Source organism: Artibeus jamaicensis, unplaced genomic scaffold (assembly GCF_021234435.1).
Source record: "Artibeus jamaicensis isolate MK-2021 breed Jamaican fruit bat unplaced genomic scaffold, CSHL_Jam_final scaffold_1689, whole genome shotgun sequence".
In the NCBI taxonomy this organism is placed as follows: domain Eukaryota; kingdom Metazoa; phylum Chordata; class Mammalia; order Chiroptera; family Phyllostomidae; genus Artibeus; species Artibeus jamaicensis.
The window spans coordinates 1,190,904-1,208,917 of record NW_026522029.1 but is presented as its reverse complement, the minus strand read 5'-3'; the positions used below and the strand labels follow the sequence as shown (position 1 = coordinate 1,208,917).

General features: G+C 45.3%; 1 protein-coding gene across 2 annotated transcripts in view; it reads right to left on the bottom strand.

The window, feature by feature from the left end:
* Positions 1 to 17,094: 17,094 nt before the first annotated feature.
* The window catches only part of WARS2 (tryptophanyl tRNA synthetase 2, mitochondrial), a 78,203-nt gene continuing 77,283 nt past the window's right edge, over positions 17,095 to 18,014 (bottom strand). Inside the window, exon 7 of one of the 2 annotated variants that reach the window (XM_053655995.1) lies at positions 17,095 to 17,951. In XM_053655995.1, the coding sequence (XP_053511970.1) occupies positions 17,797 to 17,951 (155 nt within the window). In that variant the 3' untranslated portion in view covers positions 17,095 to 17,796. The remainder of the gene's footprint in view (positions 17,952 to 18,014) is intronic. The other variant, XM_053655997.1, reaches the window with a different exon arrangement.

The following is an 18,014-nucleotide window of genomic DNA, read 5'->3' as shown; positions in this document are numbered from 1 at the left end:
ACTGTGATCAGACAAGAAAAAGAAATAAAAGGCATCCAAATTGGAAAGGAGGAAGTAAAACTCATAATTTGCAGATGACATGATCGTGTACATAGAAAACCCTATAGGCTCCACCAAAAAACTACTTGACTTAATAAGTGAATATGCCAATATAGTGGAATACAAAGTCAATATTCAAAAATTGAAGTCATTTTTGTACACCAACAATGAAATACCAGGAACAGAAACTAGGGGGTAAAATCCCATTTACTATAGTAACAACAAAAATTAAGTAGCTAGGAATAAACTTAACCAAGGATGTAAAGACTTGTACTTGGAAAACTACAGAACAATGAAGAAAGAAATTAAGTAAGAACAAATAAATGGAAGCCTATGTCATGTTCATGGATTGCAAGAATTAACATCATTAAAATGTCCATGCTGCCCAAAGCAATCTATAGATTCATTGAAATCCCTATTAAAATACCAATGGCATATTTCACAGGTCTAGAACAAACATTTAAAAAATTTATATGGCACCAAAAGTGACCCTGAATAGCCTCAGCAATCTTGAGAAAGAAGAACAAAGTAGGAGGGATCACAATACCTGGTATCAAACTATACTACAAGGCCACTGTAATCAAAACAGTCTGGTACTGGCATAAGAACAGACACATAAAAATGGAACAGAATAGAGAGCCCAGAAATAAACCCATGTCTCTATGGTCAGTTAATATTTGACAAAGGGGGCAGGGATATAAAATATAAAATAGAAGAAAAACAGCCTCTTCAATAAATGGTGTTGGGATATCTGGACAGGTTTATGCAAAAAAAAAAAAAAAAGGAAAAGGAGAAGAAGAAGAAGAATAAAGAAAGAAAGGAAAAAGAAACCAGACCACCAACTTACACCATACATCAGACTAAACTAAAGAAGGACAAAGACTTAAATATAAGCCATGAAACCATAAAAGTCCTAGAGGAAAACATAGGCAGTACAATTTCAGATATCTCATTCAGCAATATTTTCCCCAATATAACTCCTAGGGCAAGGGAAATACAGGAAAAAATAAACAAATGGAATTACATCAAATTAAAAGCTTCTGCATGGCTAAAGAAACCATCATCAAAATGAAAAGGGAACTGACTGTATGGGAAAATATTTTGCCAACGATACCTTGGACAAGGGTTTGATCTCCAAAATATATAAAGAACTTATACTACTCAACAACAGGAAGACCAACAGTCCAGTTAAAAACTGGAAAAAAGACCTGAACAGACAATTTTCCAAGGACAGACAGAGGGCCCATTGACAAATGAAAGGATGCTCAGCATCACTAGCCATCGGAGAGATGCAAATTAAGACCATAATGAGATACCACCTAACACCTATCAGAATGGCCATCATAAGAAATCAACAAACAACAAGTGCTGGTGATGATGTGGAGAAAAGGGAACCCCAGTGCACTGTTGGTGGGAATGCAGACTGGTGCAGCCACTGTGGAAAATAGTATGGAATTTCCTCAAAAAACTAAAAATGGAACTGCCTTTTGATCCAGTGATTCCACTGGTGGGATTGTGCCCTAACAATCCTGAATTCCCCATTCAAAAGAACCTATGCACCCCAAAGTCCATAGCAGCACAATTTACAATAGCCAAGTGCTGGAAACAGCCTAAGGGCCCATCAGTGAATGAGTGGATCAAAAAACTGTGGTACATTTACACAATGGAATACTAGCAACAGAAAGAAAGAAGGAGCTCCTACCTTTTGTGAGAGCATGGTTGGAAATGGAGAATATTATGCTAAGTGAAATAAGCCAGGTGGTAAAAGACAAATACCATATGATCTCACCTTTAACAGGAAGCTGACGAACAAAACAAACAAAATGAGCAAAATAGAACCAGAGGCATAGAAATAAGGAATGGACTGACAGTGACCAGAGGGGAGGCAGGAGGGGGATAAGGGTGGAAAGAAGGGGAAGGGCCTAGTTGAGGAACATGTATGAATCACCCATGGACATGGATGACAAGGTGGGGATTGACTGGGGGGACAGTGCAGAGCAACAGGGAAAAATTGGGACAATTGTAATGGAACAACAAGAAAATATTTTTTAAATTTTTTCCCTAAGGCAAAGATAGGTACTCACAATTAAGTTGATCATTTCCTTGTGGCTTTCCAAATAGGCTTTCCATTTTCTTGGGCCATCTCATTAGCGCCCTTCACTTAGATATAGAGCGCAATGCACAAGTGTCTAAAATGCCGGCCTTCCTAACACTGAGTAGTGCACCCTCTGATTCCTCGTTATGTTTCTGCTTTAGCACGTTCAGAAATCTCACATATTTGAATTGAATGTTGGCTAAATTAGAAGGCATACAATGTTAGGATTGATCCTAAACCACCAAATCAGAAGTCTTTCCTATCTTAGCCACACGCCCTGCGTGTTATCTCATGGTGGTGAGTAGCAGCTGTCACTGAGGTAGGGCTCTCTCCTTTGGTCAGTTAGAAGAATTTGTTTTAAAGGATTCAAGGATTGAAAGCTGACTAGGAAGTAATGGGGCTGATTTGTATCTTTAAATACCAGAATTTATTCACATCGGAGTTGTCCTTCAAAGAAGTTACCCTCAGGTTGTATATCTTATTCAAGTGATTGCCGAAAACATTTTTGGAATGCCTCTTTTGGAAATGACTTCAGGGATAGTTTACCAGCCCCAGAGAAGGCTGTGTCCTCACTTACCCCAATACTCTTCCTCTTTGCCAGCCAATGGGGGTGCGCTTCTGGAAACCGAAGCTGCCCATGCCAAAGAACTGATGCTAAGTTAGGCATGTCAGGTGCAGAGCAGCGTCTTTGCCTAGAGAAAGTGGGTCGACTGCAATGGCATCCCTGTGACAGAACGCACAGCAAGCAAAGCGGTGACCCAGAGCAACCATTGCAGTCACATCCAGACTGCTGGCACAAAGCGGCACCAGGCAATCAGAGCAGATTCCTAGAGAAGGTGCACCTACCTGGGAGTCCCAGACATTCTGGGCCTTCATTTGAGAGAGAGCTTTTTCCAGGACAGCATCCCCATTGGAAGTTTTTAGGATATTCTAAGGAGGTCTCAGAGGAATTGGGCTAAATTAGCCGTCAGGCCTCTCACCTTCCCAAACTCTCTAAAAAAACCAACAAAAACAAATGTTTTAGACTAGGGAATCATACTAGTAAAGCCAAACAATCAGACTTACAAAAGTTTGCTGGTGGTTTAAATGGTGATGGGGCATCTATGGGTTCAGAGGCAACAGTCCAATGACCGGTCTCAGCATTCTGAATGTTCCCGACATAATTCTCCAAAGTGCAGAGCGGGGAGACTCCATGCTCACCACACAGCCAGGCCTGCAGCTCAGGAAGTGCTGAAGATGAGTCCCATGCTCCAGCCCAGGCACAATACTGGCAGCTGGAGGTGTGTCCCCTTGGCTCCTCATTGTTGCTTCCAGATTGTTATCCCTCTTTCCTCCCTAATCCTTGGGTTTGGGGCCCTGGCAAGGTGGCCGAGTTGGTTGGAGCGTCTTCCTGTGCACCAAAAGGTTGTGGGTTCGATCCCTGGTCAGGGAGCATATCTAGGTTGCAGGCTCAATCCCAGTTCTGGGGCACGTATGGGGGACAAAGGATTGGTGCTTCTCTCTTGTTGATGTCTCTTTCTCTCTCCCCTACTCTCGCTCTAAAATCAATGGAAAAAAAAAACATACCCTTAGGTGAACCTCTGGTTCGGGGTCTCATGTCATCAGCCGACAGACTCCCAAGACCAGTCCCCTTCATTTTTTGATGATTTTGTTCCTGGCTTGCTCTATCTCCAGTGCTCCTCTGGGCACAGAGAGTCTTTGTGGACACACCTTGAAGTGAATGATCTTTACAACGCCCTCTCTCTTTGACCTTCCCTCCCCCAGAGACTGTATCTTCCACCCTACTCCAACAGCCATTCCTCAAGCCGTACCTCCAACTTTGTTGATACCAAGAGTCACATGTCCACATCTTGAATTCAAGCTCAGACCAACGTCTGTGTCTCTGGTTCACTCCCTCACTTCTATCTGGCACCACTGGGACCACTGGAACCCTCAATCAATTGATTTCATTTTTTTTCACTGTCTCCATGCCTCTCACATCCTCATTCTCCCTGGCCCCGTTCAGATGGCCCCGTAATGGCTCATCATTATACGCATTTAGTTCCTTTGTCCCTTTGCCCTTTTGTGGCAGTCACTTAGCAAAAACCAGCTCTAGGCTAATGGGACTTTGCTTACGCTCTGCCTGCACCCACACAGCAGAATGTGGCTGGAGCAGAACAATCAACTGGTTGATGGCTCTTCTAAGTTCATGTCTTCTAGCCTCAAGAGAGCCCTTAAATGCTGCCTGGCAGTTCTACATGAGCCTCGTCCGTTCCCCTTCCTTTCCCCTACATGACAGTTCATACCTCCTTCTCCTCAAACCTCTGATATATCTTCCTTCATCTTAATTCTCTGCCAAGCAACTTGAGTCCGATTTTACTAAGAAAATTGAAGCAACAAAGAGACCTACTTGCTACTGTACCACATGTAGAAATCCATCTGTGCCCGTGTCCATATATCCTTCTCTGTGTTCTCGGGTCTCCATCTAACTCCAGCCTCTTCCCATGTGCTCCGGAGCCCGTCGCTCCATACTTCCTCAGGGACATGCATCAGTGATTGCTCTCTCTCACTCTGTATTATCAATCTTTCCCTTCTGGATCATTCCCATGAGCACACAAACGTACAACTATTTTTCCCACCTTAAAAGGAACCTAACTCTCTGTTGACTCTGTGTCACTATTGCACTGGCCCATTTCTTTTTTCTCTTTACAGGATTACTCCGTTCAAGGGTAGTCAAGTTCCTTGTCTCTACCTTCTCTTCTTCCATTTCCTCTTAAACCTATTCAAAAGTTAGACTTTTGACCCCACCATCTGCGGAAACTGCTTTGATCAAGGTCCCCAATGGTACCTTCTTCATTACTCACCCGACTCAACACACGTTAGTCCTTCTCTGGGAAACAGCTTTTTCACTTGGCTTTCAGGGCAACACTCTTCCCTAGTTTTCCTTCTATCCCATTGGCTTTTCTTTTTCAGTTTCCTTGCTGTGCGGTTCTCATTCCTCTCACTCTCTAAATAGCATCAGTCCTTGGATGCCTTTTTTCTACTTTCACAAGCGGATCTCAAATTTGATCATGTCTCACAACTTCCATCACTGTGGGCCTACTCCAAGCCTTCCTCATACTCGGGTGATTAAAATACCTTCCTAACGTGGTCTTCCTGCTTCTATCTCTTATCCCTACAATCTGTTTTCCAACATCATAGCTGGCACTTCCCTAACGTAAAAGCCCAAATCCGTACAACGGCCAGCGAGGCCTTCACTGCATTATAGACCTGACCCCATTCACCACTCTCCCTCTCCTTCGCTCAATTATAGCCACACTGCTCTCCTGGTTGCCCTGTAAACAAATCAAGGGTACCCCTGCTTCAGGCTTTCATGGTTGATGTTCCCCGGGTCTGCACTGGTCTTACCCCAGATATTACACGGCCACCTTCCTTACCCCATTTAGCTTTCTGCTTAAATTTAATCTCAGCAAAATCATCCTCTATAACTCTATTTAAAACAAGTATTCTTGCCCTGGCCAGGTTGCTCAGTTGAACAGAATATTGTCCTCGACTGGTTGAGGGTTCAGTTCCTGGTCAGTGCACGTAGGTTGGGTGCAGGTTCAATCCCTGGTTGTGGCACGTGTGGGAGGCAACTGACTGATGTTTCTTTCACATCACTGTTTCTCTCTCCCTTCCTCTAAAATCAATAAATATATCTTAAAAAACAAACAAATTTAAAAAAACCCAAGCACTCTGACTGGTTTGCTAGGGCTGCCATAACACAACACCACACACTGTTAAACAACAGAAGTTTATTTTCTTACGGTGTGCAGGGCATAGAAGTCTGAGACTGAGGCGTTGGCAGGTTCACTTTCTCCCGAGGCCTATTTCCATGGCTCACAGACGGCCACCTTCTCACGGTGTCCTCATGTGGCCTTTACGCTGTGCACAGGCACTCCTGGTATCTTAATCCCCTCTTCGTAAGAGGTCAGTCAGATTGGATTAGTTTCTTTTTAATTACCTCTTTAAATGCCCTCTCACCCAATATATAGTATATTCTCAGATATTAGGGGTGGGGCACAATTCGGCCAGTGACACATGCATCCCGATCTTCTTTCTACACTCATCACCAGGTGAGTGACCATTCACTCTCCTTGTTGTTTTAGTTGTCTGTCTCTCTCCACTACAATGTTAATTCGAAGAGGGCAGGGATTTTTGTCTAGTTTGTTCACCTCTGCATCCCCATGTCCAGAGCTGTGCCCAGCGCATAGTAAGCACTGAATAAATATGTGTTAAGTTATTGAAATTACAAAGTTATGTGTCTTGTGAAGCCCTATGAATTTGCAGTCCCTAACCTCTCTTTCTCTCAGGGTGGTTTCCAATCAATAAGCACTTATTTAGCATCAACTCCAAGCTGGTCTTGTGCTGTAGACTCAGTGTAATTTACAAAACAAAAACAATAAAAAAATCCCCCAGTCTTTTTGCAACAGCACGTTCTCAAACACACTTACAAGCAAGTACATTTGTGGTACAGACTTCAAATCAATAAATGAGCTACCTGGTGACAAAGTACTTGGGGGGGAACTTATCTGTAAAATGGGGATATCGATTCTTTTTGTAATGCAAAATTCAAAGAGTTTATTTTATCTTATCTTATTTTCATTGTTGTTCAAGTACATTTGTCTCCATTTTTCCCCTGGGGATATCAATTCTTACACTTTGTGAAGATGAAATGTGGTTAGACTTTACCCAACACTTAATATATTAAATTAGGAAGAGACCAGAAAGTTATGAAAGACAGAAACTTTTGGGGGCCACACGAGCTCTCTTGTGGAAGGTTCACAAGGATCAAGAAGGAGTTAACCTGCCTGGCAGGGCCCAGGGGTCCCTTGGGCCGTCCAGCCAATACAAGCAGATCCCAGTGATGTAATTCTTGTAACTTGAGTGCTTGCAAGTGTAGATGGTGGGGAGTGCTGGAGGCTCACAGAGGAGCCCCTCTCTGGCCTGCCTGCACAGTTCAATTTACTCTCAATAAAAATGCAATAAAAAGCTCACTTGCCTCCAGACCATTGAACACTTTTGACTCTGAATTATTTGGAATAGAAATCCTGACTGACAGTATTTGGGGAAAGAAGATGGATGAAGTCTCCTTAAAGGGATAAAGGAAGGGAAGAAGCAAATAAAGTGGTTGTACTTTACCAAACTGGAAGGCAGTTTAAAGATGTTGCAAGAATGAAAAAACATAGAAGCCAGAGCTAAACTGATCTCTAGCAGCAAACGGCAGACCTACAAAATGACTATGTTTCTAACAGTGGGCCGGAAATGAAACCCTTTCTTCTAAAGATGGACATGGCTTTGGGGAAGATGGGCGATACTAACTGCTACTTCATTTTCCTTCAAAGATTTTATTTATTTTTAGAGAGAGGGGAAGAGAGAGAAACACTGATGTGAGAGAGAAACATCGATCGGCTGCCTCGCCTATGCGCCCCAACCAGGGTCTCAATTTGCAACCCAGGAATATGATACCCCGACCGGGAATCAGAAGCCGTGAGCTTTTGCTCTGCAGGATGATGCTCAACCCACTGAGTCACACTGATCAGGGTCTAACTGCTACTTCTTCATTATCACAGAATCTAAAGTGTCTACGTCTCAAGTCTGGCTAGTTTGGGGATGTGCTAACTCTTGTATGTTAGCACCAGCCAAAGTGGTAAAGACCTAAGATCAGTTCACTGTGTAGGAGGGGTGAGGGGTCAGTGGACATGGTCCTTTCCCCTCCCATGACTGAGGGCTGATCAGGGGGCCCCTGGCCAGAAGGAATGGGTATTGTTTTGGAAATGGATTGTAACTTCCTCCTTACCAATTTTGTGAGTAGCTTCCTGTCCTGTGACTGCTTCTTGACCTTTTGTTTACACTGAGGTAACGTAGTTTAGAGTCATGCTCAGGACACATGCCTCCTTTGTCTGGGACCCCTTAAAACAGGCCTTGGACATGGGTGTTTGGTCGGGCTTGCCACCTGCCACCACTGGAACTCCCTGTAAGATGAGTAATAATGGCAATGTCTATTCCACCTAGTTCTCCTTGTGGATTTTTTGGTTTATCCAAATGAATAGTTGAGATCCCTGGGCTTGAGCTCCTGCATTACAAGGTGGTTCCCCCTGCAAAGTGGAATTATCTTCCGGTAGGTGGGCCCCTTGTAGTACAGGCTTCCCCCACTAGGTGCTCTGCACCCAACCTACGTATGTGCACTGACCAGGAACTGAACCCTCAACCAGTTGAGGACAATTTTCCGTTCAACTGAGCCACCTGGCCAGGGCAAGAATACTTGTTTTAAATAGAGTTATAGAGGATGATTTTGCTGAGATTAAACCCCCACTAGGTGAGTGTTCCAGGACCCATCTGTGTCTGTGCACCAGCTGGTGCTGTTGTGAGAGGCTGCATTTGGCTTCAGTGAGTTTATTTTGAAGACTCAACACGTTTGCCCATTTTATGGTGGGTGATTTACAAGCGCACCTGCTCACACCATGCTGAGTGTTCAGCAGTGTTTGATAAAAAATGGCATGACCCCCATGCCCCACGCTCCCCATGCATCCAATCTCGCCTGGCTTTTTTTTGTTTCCCCAGATGAAAAATGTCCTCAAAGCAAAACATTCTGCTGACGTGGAAGGGGTGAAACGGAAAATGGCAGAAGCACTAAAAGGCATCAAAATCAATGAGTCCAACTGTCTCGAGCAGTGAAAAAAAGTCTTGGGAGGTGTGTTGCATCAGGTGGAGAGCACTTTGAAGGTGACTGAAGTTGAAACATATAAGAATAAATACAGGACTTCCGCCAAGATGGAGAAGTAGGTGGAGGGTCCACCTCGCCTCTGTGCACAACCAAATCTAAGAACAACTATTTTTAACAGCAGTCACAACCAAGCCACACGGAAAATCGACAATACGGAGTCCAAAGGACAACTAGATACTCGGCTGGACCGGTACGAGGAGCCAGGCCAGCAGCGGAGCAGGTTAGCAAGAAAAATTCCCGGGGCGGTGCGCGGTTCGCGCAGGGAACCGAGGGCGCGATTGCGAGCGAGCTGGCTGCCGGAGCGCACAAAGAAGGGGCGAGGTGGGTCGCTCAGTCGCGCGCATTTACGTGCGGAGAAGCCAGTGAGAAGGGAAGCCGGCGCAATACCGATCGGATAAACCCCATGCGTGCGGAGTGACTGGAAACGCTGGGCTAGCGGAGGGGACCACCATTGCTCCCTCTCTGACCCCGCCCCCACACACAGCGTCACAAACCAGCGACCTGGGTCGCCCCGTCCTGGTAAACAACTAAGGCTTCGCTCCGCTCACTTAACAGCGCGAACAGACCAAAAATGGCTCTAGGACAACTCAGAGCCCCAGAACCGATAGATCTAAGCGATGAAGAAATAGCCAGTCTTTCAGATGCACAGTTCAAAACACTGGTTATAAAGATCCTTACAGAACTGGTTGACTTTAGCCACAAATTAGAGAAACATATGGAAGCTAAATTAATTGAAATGAATGGGGATACAAAAGATTCCAATAGTAATGGAAAGAAAATTGGGACTCAAATCAAGGGAGAGAACCAGAAGGAAGAAAAAAATGGTCAAACAGAAAGGAATGAAGAAATAAGAATTCAGAAAAATGAGGAGAAGATTAGGAACCTCCAGGACATCTTTAAACGTTCCAACATCCGAATTATAGGGGTACCAGAAGGGGGAAAGGCACAACCACCAGTTGAAAAATTATTTGAACAAATAATAAAGGAGAATTTCCCCAAGATGGCAAAGGAAATAGACTTCCGAGAAATCCAGGAAGCTCAGAGAGTCCCAAAGAAGTTGGACTCAAGAAGGAACACACCAAGGCACATCATAATTACATTAGCCAAGATTAAAATGAAGGAGAGAATCTTAGAAGCAGCAAGAGCTAAGGGGACAGTCACCTACAAAGGAGTTCCCATCAGACTGTCAGCTGATTTCTCAAAAGAGACCTTACAGGTAAGAAGGGGCTGGAAAGAGGTATTCCAAGTTATGAAATCCAAAGACCTACATCCAAGATTGCTCTATCCAGCAAAACTTTCATTTAGAATGGAAGGACAGATAAAGTGCTTCTCAGATAAGACCAAATTCAAGGAGTTCATCATCACCAAACCCTTATTATATGAAATGTTAAAGGGACTTACCTAAGAAAAAGAAGATAAAAAAGACGAACAGTGAAAGGACAGCAAACTCACAGTTATTAAGAACCACACCTAAAACAAAAGCAAACTAAGAGGATAGCTAGATCAGGAGCAGAACCAGAGAAATGAAGATCTCAGGGAGGGTTAGCAATAGGGGAGTGGGAGGAGGGGAAGGGGGGAGAAGGTACAGAAAATAAGTAGCATAGATAGTAGATAGAAAATACATAGGGGGAGGGTAAGAATAGTAGGGGGAAATACAGAATCTAAAGAAATTGAGACACATGTTCATGAACTAAAGGGGGAAATGGTGGGGGAGGGGTATGCAGGGTGGAGGGGAAGGGGAGGGGGGGAATAGAGCAAATGTAATGGCATAATCAATAAAAAAATTATATTTAAAAAAAAAAGAATAAATACACATTTAAAAAAAATATATTTATTTATTTATTTTTAGAGGGGAAGGAGAGAGGGAGAGAAACATCAATGTATGGTTGCCTCTAGTGCGTCCCCTGCTGGGAAATGGCCTGCAGGGAACTGGCTTGCAACCCAGGCATGTGCCCTGACTGGGAATTGAACCGCGATCCTCTGGTTCGCAGACCTGCGCTCAATCCACTGAGCTACACCAGCCAGGGCTAAATACACATTTTTAATAATAAATTCCAGGGTTTTTTTAGGTCCCCCCTTGCAAAGTATCAACAATATTTTACTTAGGTTTTGGATTATTTCAGTGATCTGGGTTGTCTCTTGTTAATAAGAAGAATGGCACAATAGTGTTAATCAGAAATCACAACAAATTCCTTTAGGAATTGTGTCCATTGTCTCCTTTATCTCCTCTAGCGTTATTACTGATTAAATCCCAAGTGTGCACAGGTGTTTAGAGAACACACTCAGTGCAAGCCCTCACTCTCAGGCAGGCTCCTTCCCGGCCCACGGCCAGTTCCACACGGCCCCTCTTCCATCTGGCCCAGAGGGCTGACACTGAGGCCGTGGGAACGAGGGTAGTGACTGCGAAGAGGGTAGCTTCTCTATGGACATCACACTTTCGAAAACAATTTGAATGTCCCTAACTGGTGTAATTTTGTGACTTTCTCAGTTGTAAATTTAATCCATGCCAAACTGTTTTTATTCCTAGGTCACACCACCCTTTATGGGGCATGAAGCACTGTAATTGTACTGCCCACTGTGTAAAATAACTTCCTCCTCTTTTTTGTCCCTCTTGGGTTCAGGAGATCCTCATTAATTCAAGTATTGATGAGAAAATCTGTTCACTCTATTTACAAATGTAGCTTCGGTCATTTCCCCTTTTAGGATTTTCATCGACCCAAATGACATAAGTTTTTAGCCTGTCTATAAATAATCACGTATGTAAGCAGAAACAATCTAAGCGACATTGAGTGAATCTGATAAAAAAGAGAGACAGACAGGAAATAGCAGGAAGCCAAGACAATAATTATGTTTCTGTGACTGATTATCTATTTTCTCCTCTTTCTCTTTCCTGTGAACTCCTGACAGAGGCTGGGTTTTATTCCCTTTTCATGCCCCAGTACAGTGGTTCTCAAACACTAGTGTGCATCTTTGTTAGCTGAGCTCCACCCCCAGACCTTCCCATTCAGTAAGTCTGTGGCTTTGTGTAATAAGTTCCCAGGGGAGGATTATGCTGGTCTGGGAACCACGCTTGAGAACCACCGCTCCTCACCACATACATGGTTCTCACAAGATGCTGACTTGAATGGCAGTGACCCAACTGGAGGGAAGACATTAGACAAAGAGTCTGGCAGGAACAGTACGTAGTCGAGAGAGGAGTTAAGATACTATAACAAAGAAATCTGAAGATAAAGTGGCTTAAAGGATACAAGTTTATTTCTCACATATAATCTGGAGGGAGGCTGGGCAGTGTGTGGCAGAAAGGCAGGACTGCTCGCTGGGTCCAGGGGCCCAGGTTGGGGCGTTGACTCTCCCCATCTTTCCCTTGGGGCTTCCATCAATGGGTCCAACATGCTGTTGCTGGAAGTCAGGGGCAGGGGAGCAACTGCCTTTAAAAAAAGACGTGACTTGGAACTTGCACACATCACTTTTGCTCACATCCCATTGGCCAGAACAAATTCACAGGATCATACCTTGAAGAAGGGTGGGCTGGAAAATGTCGTCCCTACTGGGGACTGTATGCTGTACTGAAATTAAGACTGAGGATCCTATTAAGTGAAAAGGAAGGAGAGACTGGATACTGGGCATAGTTAGCAGTCTCTCCCACAAGAATCTATGGCAAATCCACGTAAAACCGGAGCCATAATTCAATAAGGGTTCTTTGTGTAGCTGTACATACTGTTTTCTGAGGGGGAGATGGGGTGAAGTGGGGAAGCATTGAGGCGTAACGCGGAGGTTGCTAATTTAGAATTAGCATGGATCAAAACACGAAAACCCTTCCATTTACTTTGACAAGTCAATATGCCAGCCTATCAGAAGGGCATCAGAATGTGCTTTCTCCAAGAGGGATATGGACATACAGGTGGTTTGATGAACTTGAAGTTGTAGAAAGTGTGAGAAATGCACACCGAAGTCAAGACAGTGGCTGGAGCAGAAGGGACAAGGGAGGAACTGAGTGATTAGGAGCAACTTACACACCATTGCTTCTGCGGGGCCGTGGGCAGGAAATCAGGAAAACCTAGAAGCACAGACACAAAACAGTCGGGGAGGCAGCTTACACTGGCTGCAGTGACGCTGGACATCAAGGGAGACTGGGGAAGAGAGAAATCAAACCCACACAGGAGTCAGGCAAGATCCTGAAGCAGTCAGCGGGCGTGGGAGTTACAAAGCCCAGGAGCTAGAAAAAGGCGAAGTTGAAAAGGTCTCAAGAGAAGGTGTGTTTTGTTTGTTCCTCTAGAAACCACATAGGAAAAGCAGGTAGGAGCCGCAGCAACACCAGCCGGTTGGGTGTCAGGTGTGGGTGGGGGGAGGGGATGCCGAAGAGCCGAGGCCCATTATGTGTGAATGCAAGGGTTCACCGATCAGCAGGGAATGCTTTGTTTTTGTACTGAGCTTGCAGGAGCTTTCCAGATGCCTAGAGAATAGCAAGCAGAAGACATAGGCATAAAAACAATAAAAGAGTAATCATTGACTGAGGAATTTGCAGCCTCCAAATTCCACTGTTTGTTAATCCCCAGGAAAGGAATCTCTTGTAAGATGAGGCTGTGACTCTGAAATCCCGTGGTGCTCACCTCCCCTTCCAGTGCAAGGCCTTTCTTCTGGAACAGCACTAAGAACACTCTTCTGGCTCACTCGCTGGCTGACTTACGGTGGGAACACACGTCTCTCCCCAGGTCCCGTTCCCATGCCCGTGTCCAGATAAGCCACAGAGTTTTCTCTGCTTTGATCATCCTGGGAGCTCCTCTTTTTGGGGGGAGGCTACTGCAACCTCAGGGAACTCTCTGGATAACCCGAGAACTGTTTGAACTGACAGCTGCTCTTGGTGGGCTTCCCTGTGGCCAGGCTAGTGTGGGATCCGGTGTTCAATGCCACGTGCTTCTTTGTCCTTGCGTTCACAGATAGGAGCAGTCTGTATTTTAAAATCTTACTTGCAAAGGGATTAAGGTGGATGTGATGAGTAAGGCAGTGACTATATAAAATCAGACCAGTTTATTCTAAATACAGTCATAGGGTCACATCTGCTTTTCAGAAACACTTTTATTTATTTATTTATTTTAAAGATTTCACTTATTTTTAGAGAGAAGGAAAGGGAGGGATAGAGGGAGAGAAACATAATGTGTGGTTGCCTCTCATGTGCCCCCCACTGGGGACCCAGCCTGCAACCCAGGCATGTTCCCTGAGTGGGGATCAAACTAGCAACCCTTTGGTTCACAGGCTGGTGCTCAATCCACCAAGCCACACCAGCCAGGGCTCAGAAACACTTTTAGAAAATGATGACTGTTGCCCTGGCTTAGTGTGTGTGTATGTGGGGAAGGGATATAAAAAAAAAAGACAAATCTGCATTCCTTATAGCCAAATACGATTATATCTAATATTAAATATTCTATTTATTTCAGAACCATTAAGTGAGCGTACCATTGAGAAGCCATATTATAAATAATTAAGAACTAATGCCATAGTTGACGTACCCAGGAGAGTGACGAGACTCAGAAAGTTTTGGTTCTAGTTCCTATTCTACCCCTCACTGGCTTTCCAAATTCATTTTTACGAAGACAAGGAGGTTGAGGGTGGAGGCTGCGGTTCATTTCTAATTCTGGGCGCTGAGATGGTGCCTGCAAAACAGGGGCTCTTGCTTGTTCTCTGGATACACGTGTATGAGGTCGATCCACCTGGAGATACTGGTTTTGTTGGTAAAAAAAAATAATAACCCAATCTTGACAATTTCGTGTGGTTCGATCTAATATCTCCACTCTCATTTTGCTTACATACTACACGGATTTGCTTTTCCCGAAATGTTTTCATGCCTCTATGTCCTAGTTTCTGATCGGAAGGCCCTTGCTCCTCTTCCCTATCGTATTTCCTTCCTAAACATCTTGGTTAATCACTCCTTCTTATGCTCCCCAGCATGTGCTAGCTGTGTGTCCTCCTTCACTTTAAGTTACAGGCAGACTTCCCCTGTGCCTTTCATGCAACAGCCCCAGTGCAAACACTGCCATGGTGCTGAATAACGTATCTGAGGGTGAAGTCGCTCCTTCCTGCAGAAAGAGGACAATCCCGGGCCAGGACAACAGCATTGTGAGCCTTCACACACCAGGGATTTACATGATGAACAGGAGAGCCTCCAGGTTGTTTTGCCTGTGTGTGTGGGGTGTGTGTGGGGTGTGTGTGTGTGTGCAAATGTCATGCTACTGAGAGGCAATCTGTCTTCAGCTCAATTTCAGGGAGGATGGACTCCCCCAGCCCAAGAAATTTCAGAAGACCTATCCGGCTGACAGAGTGAAAAGAGAATATTGATCACACAGGGAGAAGACACAGTCATTGAGGACGGAGTTGGCAGGTTGAAGGGAGAGAGACCGAGAGCCGCCCATGACGCAGGCGCCAGCACTTGGCAGGGAAAGCTGCGGGCACACGGGCCGCAGGAAAGCAGCCCGGATGCTGGGCTGTGGGCACAGACGAGAAGCTGCTGGAAGGTGATGAGTGGGACACTGAAGGAGGAGAGGGGACAAAGGCAGGCACGGAGGGAGCCGGGAGGGCCAGGCTCACGGGACACACAGCCGAGGGTCGCAGGTGCTGAGGGAAACATTTACTCTAGTCCTGAAGGGGCAGGCCATGTCCATGGGCACTCTGGTTAAGGGGAATCCCCACTAGGACCTAACTAGGAGAAACTAGAGACTAATAATAGATGTGTGACTTCAGGCTGAACCTTAGTTTGCTTATTTCAAAAGGCAGCACTAATAGTTTAGGGTGATACAGATATTACATGAGATAAACACTCCAAGTGCCAGTACACAGCAAGTACAGAATACACATCAGCCCTTATTATCTGAGTATTGTTGGGGGAACGATACGGTCATTCTCAATAGTCCTTTTACTATCTTCAGGAATCCTCCTGCTGAAGAACTGTCCAGGGAAGACCTATTACAAGCAAAATCTGTAAGCAGAATGCCTTAAAGCAGTGGTGTCCAACCGACATTTCTGTGATTACAGAGATATTCTGCATCTGCACGACCCACTACACTAGCCATTAGCCAGCCACTGAGGGTACTGGGCACTTGGAAGTTGCTGCTGCAGACGCAGATTACTTAGTTAGGTAACCCTAAATTAAATGTAAGCGGACACGTACCACATGAGACAGTCCACCCTTAGAGCACAGCACAGAACACCAACGGGAGGACACCCCGTGGGAGCCACGGTGGCCCTGGTGGCCCTCTGGGTGGGATGCCCTGACTCCACCTCTTAGAAGCTGAGCTGTCTTAGGAAAACTGTTCAACCTCCTGTGCCTTCCTTTCATTCTTAGTAAGACGGACAATAGCCTCACTTTACTGGGTTACGAGGAAGTGGGAGAGCACGTGGTTCTCAAAGGTCAGCATGCACCAGCGAAGCCTGGAAAGCTGCCACACACAGATCGCAAAGCTCATCCCCAAAGGCTGACTTGGTAAGTCTGGGGTAGAGCCGGAGGGTTCCTGTTCTTAGTGACTTCCCACGGGGGTACCCACGCTGCTGCTCGGGGGACCACACTTGGACAAACAGTTATGCGACATTTAGTTTGGTCAGCATCGACGTGGTGTGCAGCAAGGTTTCTGAAAAACAAACACACCTCACGCTTTGCTGGGGATCTCTAGCCCATTTTCTAACATTATTTTGGTAAATGTTTATGAGGCACCTACCAAGGGCAAGATATACCCCCATGAGTGATAATCTGTGGAGGTGGTTTTGAAGTAGGGCTTGTCCGTTGGTGGAGCTGAAGAACACGGGGCTGCCCGGACCACCGTTAATTACTGCCACTGAAAACATGAATCATCATTTCAAGTCTCCACGAAACATACAGAAAATCACAATGAAAACCACTTTTTCTAAGTGAGCCACAAGCCGGAAAGCTCCCGAGTTTTCATCTCAGTAGAGACTGTGCGGAGGCCTGTGAGTGGTAAGCGGAAGGGGTGGGAAGACGGAGCTGGTTCCAGCCTTGCTCTTACCGGCGTCCTGAGGTCACCGGGCACGTCTCCGTCATTATGGACCGGTCTGGACTTGAGCCCTCAGGTCACTCTCGAAGAGTAACAGCAGCGGGATGCTCACAAGCCCAACCCACCTGTGCAGGGTTTTGTTCCTCGGAAGTTATCACAAGTCGTCTGGTTTGGCTGCTCTGAGATTCTTCCCAGGCAGCCTTTCGTTCTGTGGATGAAAAGGTGTTGCAAGGAGGTAAAGAAACACACAGAGAGCAAACACGGAGACAATGAGTTTGACAGATCCATCTTTAATTTTGCCATTTTCTAGTACTCATAACAGGGTTCCTTTGGAGAAGAAGAAAAAAAGAGCCTTGGAAGAAACCTGCCCAGAGAGGGTTGCAGTAGGACTACTGACACCCATTCCAAAAAAAGATAAAAAAGGGTCTTTTAATTTGGATTCTGGGATGCAGTGTTCTGTGGATTTATCTCTTAATACACAGACCACTCTAGTCATGTCTCTTAAGAAACTTGAGTAAAAATTTTTTGCCTAGCGCTAGCTGGGTGGCTCAGTTAGTTAGAGCGTCATTCCTGTACACCAAGAGGTTGTGGGTTCGAGTTCTGATCAGGGCATGTAACCAGAGGCAACCGATCGATGTTTCTCACATTGATGTCTCTCCCCCTCTCTCTATCAATCTTCCTCTGTCTAAAACTGAAGGAGCATATCCTTGGGTGAGGATTAAAAAAATTCTTTGCCCAACATACTAGTTAGTCTCATGTATAAATGACAGCCATCATATTCATTGGCAAACAATTAGAAGCCATTTCTGCTACAAAATCAATCTTGCTAGCAGACCCTGGTGAGCGGGGATCACCACTCCCATTTTCAGGTGTGGGGAATGGAAGTGCCGAGAAGCTAGTTTCAGAGTGACTTGCTGTCACTCAGAGAGACCGAGGTAGAGGCAAGAGGCACAGCTTCCGCTGCTGACTGCTGTTGCAGGAGACACTGAAGTGCAGGTGCAGTGAGTACAGGAGACAGAACTTGGGACTGGCCTCCTCTGGGACTTCAAGGAGCAAATGACGCCAAGGTTGGCTGAAACCAGATTCAAAGCAGGCAGCTGTTGGTTGAGCTATAAAGCATATCAGTAGTTTCAGG